At 37.4% G+C, this 10,575-nt stretch overlaps 1 protein-coding gene and 2 non-coding genes across 3 annotated transcripts in view; 1 reads left to right on the top strand and 2 right to left on the bottom strand.

The window, feature by feature from the left end:
• LOC106951158 (sodium channel protein type 4 subunit alpha B-like) overlaps window positions 1–6,509 on the top strand; it is a 29,511-nt gene extending 23,002 nt beyond the window's left edge. Inside the window, exons 20-30 of the mRNA XM_015038510.1 lie at window positions 610–783; window positions 890–1,012; window positions 1,102–1,386; window positions 1,481–1,534; window positions 2,155–2,289; window positions 3,221–3,280; window positions 3,356–3,626; window positions 3,727–4,348; window positions 4,433–4,577; window positions 5,426–5,503; window positions 5,623–6,509. Of these exons, the coding sequence (XP_014893996.1) occupies window positions 610–783; window positions 890–1,012; window positions 1,102–1,386; window positions 1,481–1,534; window positions 2,155–2,289; window positions 3,221–3,280; window positions 3,356–3,626; window positions 3,727–4,348; window positions 4,433–4,577; window positions 5,426–5,503; window positions 5,623–5,748 (2,073 nt within the window). The 3' untranslated portion in view covers window positions 5,749–6,509. The remainder of the gene's footprint in view (window positions 1–609; window positions 784–889; window positions 1,013–1,101; window positions 1,387–1,480; window positions 1,535–2,154; window positions 2,290–3,220; window positions 3,281–3,355; window positions 3,627–3,726; window positions 4,349–4,432; window positions 4,578–5,425; window positions 5,504–5,622) is intronic.
• Window positions 6,510–9,043: 2,534 nt separating this feature from the next.
• Window positions 9,044–9,117, bottom strand: trnai-gau (transfer RNA isoleucine (anticodon GAU)). Its single transcript has one exon. It is a non-coding gene; the product is annotated as a tRNA-Ile (tRNA).
• Window positions 9,118–9,665: 548 nt separating this feature from the next.
• On the bottom strand, window positions 9,666–9,739 carry trnai-aau (transfer RNA isoleucine (anticodon AAU)). Its single transcript has one exon. It is a non-coding gene; the product is annotated as a tRNA-Ile (tRNA).
• Window positions 9,740–10,575: the final 836 nt, after the last annotated feature.

Here is a 10,575-nt window from a genome sequence, read left to right as displayed (position 1 = left end):
CAACAGGGAAGACAGATTCACAGGGGAAACTGGACTAACACAGAAAAACTACACAGAAAACACAGATCCTAACACAATCTGTGCACCCCTGTTTCCCACTGCATGCATTCATACATATTAAGGCATATTTGGTGTTTGAACAATTATAACAGGCAGCTTATAAGAGATTTTATAGAGGGGTCATGATTGAATTCACAGATTTTAGCTAGTCCAAACCAATGACTATATTTAGGTCTAACTGTATTGTAGACCTAAATAAAGTCATTCATGCCAGGGGTATGAATGACTTTGGGCTTAACTGTATCAACAAATGTTCAGGATATTTTTTCTTTCTTAGTCTTGTTGTAGGTTCATGATTGGTTCTCGGGTCAGCCTTCCTTAAATTAAATCTCTTCTGGGATTTCCAATAGGGCTTGGTACCAATTCTCAGAACATGGGTCTGATAGAACATCCTCACTCCAATATGTCTTTCATTTAGCATCTATCTCTGACACTACTAGATGATGGTTGTGAATATCAAACCATAACAGATTAAATGAATGAGATTTATCCATTAAAACTTATTAATGCACTAACTGTCCAGCTGGTAACACCAAATATCGTTAACAGGCCTTTGAGGACATCTACATTGAGCAGCGCCGGGACATCAAGATAATTCTTGACTATGCAGATCAGGTTTTCAACTTTGTGTTTGTGGTGGAGATAATTTTCAAGTTGGTTGCCTATGGGTGTAAAAGCTTCTTCTCCAATGCCTGGTGCTGGCTGGACTTCCTCATTGCAGATGTAAGAACTGTGATTAATCCTTCTGTGAATGCATACATACTCCTTCATACCTTCACCAAGAGCCTTCCTTTAAAGGTTTAGCTCATCTACAGATTTTGTTTTTCAGGTGTCTCTGGTGTTGCTGTCAGCAAACATCCTGGGATACTCTGAGCTGGGAGCAATCCAATCTCTGAGGACTCTGAGAGCATTAAGGCCCCTGAGAGTCTTGTCTTGCTTTGAGGGCCTGAGGGTAAGACTGGCAGTTAAATAGTGATAGATGGATTACTGTCTGAATGATTTAGCATTTCACTCACTGCTGCTATATCTACTGGCCTGTAGGTGGTGGTTAATGCACTGGTTGGTGCCATCCCCTCCATCTTCAATGTGCTGCTGGTCTGTCTGGTCCTCTGGCTCATCTTTAGCATCATGGGTGTGAACCTGTTTGCAGGGAAGTTTTATTACTGCTTCAACGAAACATCAGAGGAGTATTTCTCTCCTGAGGAAGTCAACAATAAATCCCAGTGTTTCGATCTGATTGAGGAAAACTTCTCCGAGGTTCGTTGGAGGAACACAAAGCTCAACTTTGACAACGTTGGGATGGGCTTCCTGTCTCTGCTGCAAGTGGTCAGTAAGAAGGCCAACATTAAGGGAAATATACTGGTTTACTGAACTCACGTGGTTTGAAATTTGAAAAATTGCTGTTTTTGTTTTTCTTCAGGCCACATTTAAAGGCTGGCTGGACATCATGTATGCAGCGGTGGACTCCACAGAGGTCAGAACTTCTCGTACTGGTGCTGGTACAGTTCCTGGTCTTGCTTAGCATTTCCCCCAGTATAACATAAGCCTGTTGGACAATTTCCATATTATGAAGCCTGGTCATGCACCTGTAAATTTTGTCATGGATTATCCATGTCACTTCTCACTCAAAATCGTCTGTTTGGAAGGTGCTCTTGTTGAGCAGGTTTGTACGTTTGCACCAAGGTACACATCAAGTATATAATCCTGACAGGTTTGCTTGGCTTCGGCGCAAGTAGTGGTCACACTTTGAGGTTCACGTTGAGAGCGCAGTGAGACTAACCTAAGCGCATATACATATCTCACATGCTCACTCAATACATGTTCTGGCACACAACACACAACTGGCTCCATGTCTGTGTTTGGAACCTGAAAAAGCTTATTCAGTTTAATGAATTAATAAATTACTCTATTGATCCTAAAGGGATCTTAAATGTTTGTTTCTGAGGGAAACCCTGTTACTCCAAGTTTCACCAGGACTTGATGATGTATTGGTGTTAATGCTATAGCTTTATTCACACTGGAATTGGTGTGGAACATGGTAAAACTGTTGAAGGTGTTCTAACTTCTATGTTGTCCCTTGCTACCGGGATTTAGATGGAGTCCCAGCCAGCGTATGAGCACAGCCTGTACAAATACATGTACTTCGTCTGCTTCGTCATCTTTGGCTCCTTCTTTCCCTTCTGCCTCTTCATCACCTCACTCATCAACTTCAACCAGCGTAAACCAAAGATAAGTTTCTTCTCTATGGGCACTTCTCCACTAGAGCAGCTCTAACCGGTTCTTCCCCAGTCAGCCTTGACCAGATTCGTCTCCATTAGCAGATCCCATGCAGCTGTGCAGCTGTTCTCCATTTTTCACACCCACTTAAGGGGTAGTACACGTCACGCAGAAGCGATTTAATTGACACAGATGCCATTTGTTGATTGGTCCAAATAGAGGAACAGTGGACATGTCATTGACTGAAAAAGAGCGCCACAGTTTGGAGGAGTGTAATTATGAGTTTAATCTTTTGGATTCAATAACCGTGTAAGTAGCACAGCTCTCTAATGAACAACAGCAATGAAGAAGCAAGAAACTATGCCGCTCTAGTCAGCAATCTGTCAGAGCCACAGTTTTGTGCCAATCGGTGTGAAAATCTCCAACTCCCTAATATTAGTATTCCGTGATGTGCATTTTATTCTTTGTTTGGAATTTTCCTTGAAATAAAGTTCATGCATGGATATTGGTGTACATTTTGACTGCATCAACAAAATCCAAAAGGTTGAACAAATAAAAGAATGAAATGCCACACTATAGATAGATTTTTACGCATAGGAAAAATAATCAGTTGAACTGAATTATTTTCATTACATTTTGTTTCTATAAGACAAAATGAAATATCTAGGATTATTTGAGTTCATCAAACCACAAGCTCGAGGTTCTACATTGCTAAACGTTACAACAAAAATCATCATTGGAGAGTTGACGATAACTGGTGCTTACTCGCTGCCCACCCAAAACAGTGAGGCACACATCCCTAATGGAGTCTGGGGTAAAACTGACCGGGATAGTAAGCGGTTAGATCGAGACTTGGCAGTGGAGAAACGGCTAATGACCCAATAATGAAAATTTTCTCTGTTTCCCTCTGTCAGTCATTTAATATTTATGTCTTTGTGTTTACCCTGTAGAAATAGAACCCCCGATAAAATGGATCCCCAGAGAGCCTCCTTCCCGACCAACAGTATGTTTACGGACCTTGAATAAAACTAAACTGTTAACATTGGTTGAATTTTGAACAACTTCTGTTTCTCTATAGAACAAGTTTCAGGGTTTAGTCTTCGACCTTGTGACCAATCCATTTTTTGATATGCTCATCATGGTGTTGATCGGCCTTTATACGTTGATGATGATGGTGGAAACAGACGAGCAGAGTCCTAAGATGGAAGAAATCCTGTACTGGGTCAACCTCGTTTTCATCATGATCTTCAGCATAGAGTGCTGTCTCAAAATGATCGCTCTACGAAAGCACTACTTTAATGTCGGATGGAACATATTTGACCTTGTGGTGGTTTTACTGTCTGTTGTTGGTAAGGAGGAAGGACATTTCAAGATTTTGTTAAACTTTTGCTTCAATTAGAGAAAGAATATATTTCTATATTCCTTTCCTTTGTCCTTTCTCTTTCTCAGGCTTTCTTCTTGCCGATATCATCGAGAAGTACTTCGTTTCTCCCACTCTATTCCGTGTGATCCGACTGGCTCGCATTGGCCTGATCCTTCGTCTCATTCGCAGAGCGAAGGGAATTAGAAAGCTGTTGTTTGCGTTAAGGAAGTCTCTTCCTGCTGTTTTCAACCTATGCATCCTCCTCTTCATCATCATGTTTGTCTTCGCTATCTTTGGGATGTCTAATTTTGCTTACGTGAAGAAGGGGTTCATGATTGATGACATTGTTAACTTTGAGACCTTTGGGAACAGTATGATCTCCATGTTTACGATCACCACATTAGCTGGATGGGACGGTCTTCTCTATCCCATCATGAACACACCTCCAGACTGTGATCCAGGCTTTGAAAACCCAGGCACATCTGTTAGAGGAAACTGTGGCAGCCCTGCAGCAGGCATTGTCTTCTTGACTTCGTATGTCATTGTGTCCTTTCTGGTGGTGGTCAATATATACATCACCATCATCCTGGAGATATTTAATGTCGCCACAGAGGAGAGCGCCGACCCACTTTCTGAGGATGACTTTGATATGTTCTATAAAACCTGGGAGAAGTTTGACCCTCGAGCTTCGCAATTCATACACTACAGGTGAGTCCTAGCAGATGAATGACCTCCTGTGAGACTTGGCTTCTTGTCCTGGTGAATCTGATTGTAATCTGATGTGTTTCGCAGTGAGCTGTCAGACCTCTGTGATGCTCTACAGGATCCTCTCAGGATTCCCAAACCCAACACCATCAACCTGTTGCAAATGGACTTGCCTTTGGTTCAAGGAGACAGGGTCCACTGTCTGGACGTCCTGATAGCTCTCACTGAAGAGGTAACATCACTGATATTGCTCTTTGTCACAGATTGTTTTTTTCTTCACATTGCAGCGTGAAAAAAGAACCGCAGTGGTTGAAAATGTAACTAATGTTGCAACTGAACCGGGTCTATCGGACAATCAGGTGTGAAAACACTAAAGGTGGGAATCGAGTTACTTGGTTATGCTATAAAATGGCACTATGTGCCTGGGAAACACATACTGCTGCTCCTTTAAGACTGACTGGAGCTTAACATACCCATGCTAACCTGTACTTTTGCAGGAAATGTAAGGCTATAACACTTGCGTGTGCTTCTGTAGCTGGGATTTGCAGGACATCTGACATTTGCAGCAGTTAGAGGTGGGTGTCTTAGTGACTGCGATGTTGTGGGGCGTAGTATAACGTAGTGTAACATCGCAAAGCATAACATAGCGAAGCATAATGTAGCGTAACATAGCGTAGTGCAATGCAATGTAGAGTAGCAATCCTTCAAAGCCCCCACTTTTCTCCGTACTAGATGATTATCTTCTAGATCGTTCATGCTTGTGAATGTGAAGACCACATACCTTGTCCTTCAACAACTTTCTTGATCTTGGAGAGGTGATGGGTAAACTGATTCTTTGGACACATGAAGTCAGGAATATCTTTCATTGATTGATTGAGATTGATCTGTAATTTTATTGATTTCCAGGCAAAATCAATACAATTCTGGGTACTCTGTTTGATCAATATCAAGTTTTAACTTACAGTCGGTCTGAATTTGTGGTTAAAAATCTTGTGACAATAAAATTACACTTCTGTAAAAATTGGGAACTAAAAAGTGTGACAGATTGTTCTGTGAACATTCTTTTTGTAATAATTTCAGGTTTTTGGTGAATCCCAGGCAACAGAGGAACTAAAGTCTACCATGGAGTGGACGTTCATGGCCAACGTTGCTTCAGAGGTTTTATCAAAATCTTATTTCCGTTTCAGTCTTGACTTATCTAAGTTATTTTTCATAGAGTACATAATATTTAAAAGATAATTTATGCAACTGCATTATATAGTTATTTCCTTTTTTAGGAGAGTTTAAGACCAATCGTCAGCACCTTTCGAAAGAAACACGAGGAGATGGCAGCGACAGCGATCCAGAGAGCCTACAGGAGACACGTTCAGCAGCGAGTGAACAAGCAGGAGTCCTACCAGTAAAGAGAAAAGACAGAGGGACAGGTGGCCAGGGGGACAATCTGTCTCCACCAGAGAATGATATTGCAATCAGGCAAATAATGGTATATCACACTTAAATAAAGTGAAAGCAAACATTAAGCAGTGATCTAATGACAAACACTCTTTCTTGTGCCAATTGATTTACACAATTTTCAACAAATTCAATTAACTTCAGTTCTCATGAACAATAACTCGAAGAAATGTTGAAGATACTTGTCATATTGCGATTTCACCTCTTACCACTAAAAATCACGAAATTAGATTTTTTTTAGATTTAAATATATCAGCACTAATATTGGTATTGGCCGATAGACATATCTGTACCAGCCTGATAAATAAAACAGCATCGATAATAATAACCAATATTTATTTCCATCTTGTTTCTGGGGGGAAGTGGAGGAGGTTGGCCATGTAGTGTTTGTTTGGTCAGATGACAATGATAGTGATGCAGCAAAGGATTATAGGAAGTTTAATTGAAGTCAGCAGTGTGGTCGTATTTTTTGAGTGAAATATATACGATAGTGGGGGATGTTATATCCGATATCGGTGTCAGCCCAAATTTTCATATATATTAAGAAAGAATAAAAGTTAAAGTATAGATTGTACTCCTTAACTTGAGTTAAAGTAAAAAAAAAGTATAGCTTTTAAAAAGGTACTTAAGTACAAAAGTAAAAAAAAATTTCACCTCCAATGGCACAAAAGGGCTTCAGAGGTCTAGTAAACTAAAAGAAAAAAGTTAAAATCATACAAAGTGCATTAGCTTTTATTTTTTGCTCACAACCTGTTAGATTTTTTAAATTACTGATACATTCCAGTTTTCCTTCAAACCACATTGAAATGCACATGTAAGCAGCAGGATACTTTTTTAAAAATTTTATACTCCACCAAACTTGTATTTAGCAGAAGTTGTATCTGTTGAGATCTGTGTTTTCTGTGTATTTATTTCTAGGTGTTTCTGTGCTTACTTAGTTCTGTTCCCCTGTGAGTCTCTGTGCCGTCATGTCCTGATTGTTCCCAGGTTTTTCTCGTTCCTGCACCCTCCTCGTATATTAAAGTCCACCTGTTGTCTTTGTTCCTCGATGGGTCCTTGTCTAATGTCAATACGTCTCTCGTTGCTGCATGTCTTGTCTCCTCTGCGTTTCTGGATTCCTGTGCTGGATTATTCATTAAATATCTACTAAAATGTCAGCCTGGGCCCACAAGCGTCTCTCTCACAGCCTACAACCCCACATCCTGACAGTAATCATTTAAACCACTTCTCCATTTTAGTAAGAAGTTAACACATTTTGATTAACATATAAACTTCATATCTGTTTTTTTTTATAGAAAATTGTGTCGCTTTGTAACTGCATTGTTTTTTCAGATGTTTTTTTGTTGAATGCAAGACATATGACAAAAAACCCCAAAGAAGAATTGTATGATTTCTCACCAGATGAACCACCTTTGTAATGCCTTAATCAGTGGTTGTCTTGGACTTATTTACATATTCTTTTAGTTTATAACTTTACACCTTTAATTCATACGCAGCTAATTGTGAACTAATCATGTGAAGTCATGGTAACTTGTTTGTGAATGGAATTTTGTTGTATTTAGCTACCTACCCTCCAATAATTAAGCAATTACATTGTCATGAATCCTTTATCAGTTGTTGAAGTTTGCAGAAATGCATGTGATTTTAACTTGTTATTGTAGTTATCCAATATTTCATGCATAATTTTGTCTACCATTATTTTTTTAAGTAAGCATTAAACACATTTTTTAAAACCTTACCCGGATTTTGGATATTATTATCACTTGTTCAACATGCAAATATAGATTGGAATATGTATTTATTAATAGTATTACGGCAATTAAGTCATGAAGTGATGAAAATTAAAAGTTTACATAAAAGTTTTTAGTGCACTGCAGAAAGCTGTAATGGCTCCTTCTGTGTTTTCTTATGAACAATCCTCTTCCCGGCTCTACACCGACATACAAACAAAGTAGTTAAGTGAATAGTAGCTAAGTGAACAGAAGTACTATAAAATGTTAGTCATTTAAAATTTTAGAACATTTCCCCCGGAAAACCTTATAACTATCAGAACAGCGGCAATGAATTGAGTGTTATCCGAAGCTAATTAACATTAGCTTAGTTTGACGGCTGCTACCGTTAATATGTTTCAAAACCATTATCAACGTTATAAAGCGAGCAACAGCACATGCTAAATTATTTCTTACGATTAGGTAAAAATACAAGCTTACCTATATGAGTGTTTTGCTTTTGGTTTTGTTCTTTTGTTTTTTTAGTTTTGAGCAAAAATTCTTGAAGTCCAGAACCTCAGAGTTCTTAGCTAATGGTTTCCAACTGAATGGTTAACAGTTTTTTATGAGGTCGTCACTGCAGATGGAAAAATGGATGGGCAAATACTCAACAAAAAAGTCATAAATTTTGAGATTAATGTAAGAAAATTTCTGGAAAAACATAAATTTCAAAAGTTGGAAAATTTCAACTATTTGCTGAGTTTCAAAAGTCAAAACTGTTCAACTTTGAAACACAAATTACAACATTTTTACAAAATTTGTGATTAAGCTCAAAATTTCAGAATGTTTTTCTAGCAAGATTTCGACTTTTGAATCTCAGAAATTTAAAGGGTTTTTTTGTCGGAAAGGAAAGAAAATTCTTAGATTAATCTCAAGTATTTTTTTTCAAGGAAATTTTCAACTTTTGAAACTTGAAAAAATGTCCAAGATTAATCTAAAAATGTATGACATGTTGGCTGAAATGTACTCATTTTGTTGGACAGTGGTCCTAATACACCAATGTAGTTTTGCAGGTTGCATTGCATAGTTATTATTATTTATCATAATGTAACTTAGTGCCATTTGCAAAAGAAAATAAAATACAATTATTTCACTTGAAATTGGAGGGGAAGTAAAAGGTCTTCAGAAGAATAAATACTCAAGTACAGAACAATCTGCTTGCACTGAAGTACTTTTATACAATTAATCTTTCAAAGCTGCTCATCACTTTAAATCAAACATATCTACTTGTGTTGATTGTCTGAAAGACTTTCCCAGTAGGAACATTGAATTCATTACCTCAGGTGTATCACCACCACACTCTTACAAGCTGAGCTAACCGACCTACCTTACATGTTGAGTTTCCATGGATAAAAGAAATACGATCTTAACAATGAAAATTTCAGAAAACTAATCAAGTTCTACAAGATCAATGTGTGTAGTAATCAATTTTCTAGGTTTTTTTTACATGTTAATTTTATTGACTTGAGATTTGAATTGGCCAATATGGGGATTGAACCCATGACCTTGGCGTTATCAGCACCGTGCTCTGACCAGCTGAGCTAACCTGCCACACACGATGTTCAGTTTCCATGGATCTAAGAAATACATACGTGATGTTAACTGAAGATTTCAGAAAAGTGCAGATATTCTCATGTTTTTCAAAATCAACATACATAATAATTTTTAGCAAATTTTGATTTTGAAGTGTTGGTTTCATTTTCCAGCATATTTTAGTTTTGACTTGTTGATTTTATTTCAGAGCCACTTTTTATTTTAAGGAGTATATTTTATTAGCCAGCAGTTTTTAGTTTTGATGTGTTTAGTTCATTTCAGAAACATTTTTTATTTTGAAGTTTTGATTGTCTGAAAGACTTTAGATTTTATTTGCCCAGTAGGAACATTGAACCCATGACCTTGGCGCTATTAGCACCACGCTCTGACCAACTGAGCTAACTAGCCATACACAATGTTCAGTTTCCATAGATTCAAGAAATACGTACTTGATCTTAACAATGAATTTGAGAAGAGTGCTCATGTGCGAATATTTTTCACTATCAATATATATACAATCTTATTTGCCAGCTGTGTTTTATGTTATTAAAACTTTAGTTGTGAATTGGCCAATATGGGGTTTGAACCCATGACCTTGGCGTTATTAGCACCACGCTCTGACCAACTGAGCTAACAGGCCATAAACACTGTTCTGTTTCCATGGATCTAAGAAATACATACGTGATGTTAACTGAAGCTTTAAGAAAAGTGCTGATATTCTCATGTTTTTCAAAATCAACATACATAATAGTTAATTTTTTAGCAAATTTTGATGTGTTGGTTTCATTTTCCAGCAGATTTTAGTTTTGAATTGTTGATTTTATTTCCCAGCAGTTTTTAGTTTTGAAGTGTTGATTTTATTTCCCAGCAGTTTTAGTTTTGAAGTGTTTAGTTCATTTCACAACCATTTCTTATTTTGATGTGTTTATTGTCTGAAAGACTTTAGATTTCATTTGCCCAGTAGGAACATTGAACTCATGACCTGAGGTGTATCACAACCACACTCTTACAAGCTGAGCTAACCGACCTACCTCACATGTTGTTGAGTTTCCATGGATTAAAGAAATACGTACTTGATCTTAATGAAAATTTGAGAAAACTACTCAAGTCCTAATGTTTTTCCAAATAAATGTGTATAGTATTCAAATTTCTAGGTTTTTTTCTTTAGGAGTTCATTTTATTGATTTTAGTTTTGAATTGGCTAGTAAAGGGTTTGAACCCATGACCTTGGCATTATTAGCACCATGCTCTGACCAACTGAGCTAACCAACCATACACATTGTTCAGTTTCCATGGATCTAAGAAATACATACTTGATCTTAACTGAAAATTTAAGAAAAGTGCTGATATTATCATGTTTTTCAAAATCAACAAAAATATTTTATTCTTCAGCAAATTTTGATGTGTTGGTTTCATTTTCTAGCAGATTTTAGTTTTGATTTTATTTACCAGCAGTTTTTAGTTTTGAAGTGTTGA

Source organism: Poecilia latipinna, unplaced genomic scaffold (assembly GCF_001443285.1).
Source record: "Poecilia latipinna isolate Pla-1442-1.1 unplaced genomic scaffold, P_latipinna-1.0 Scaffold443, whole genome shotgun sequence".
Lineage (NCBI taxonomy): Eukaryota > Metazoa > Chordata > Actinopteri > Cyprinodontiformes > Poeciliidae > Poecilia > Poecilia latipinna.
Note: the sequence above shows the minus strand (reverse complement) of the source record. Positions and strands in the feature narration are given on the sequence as shown.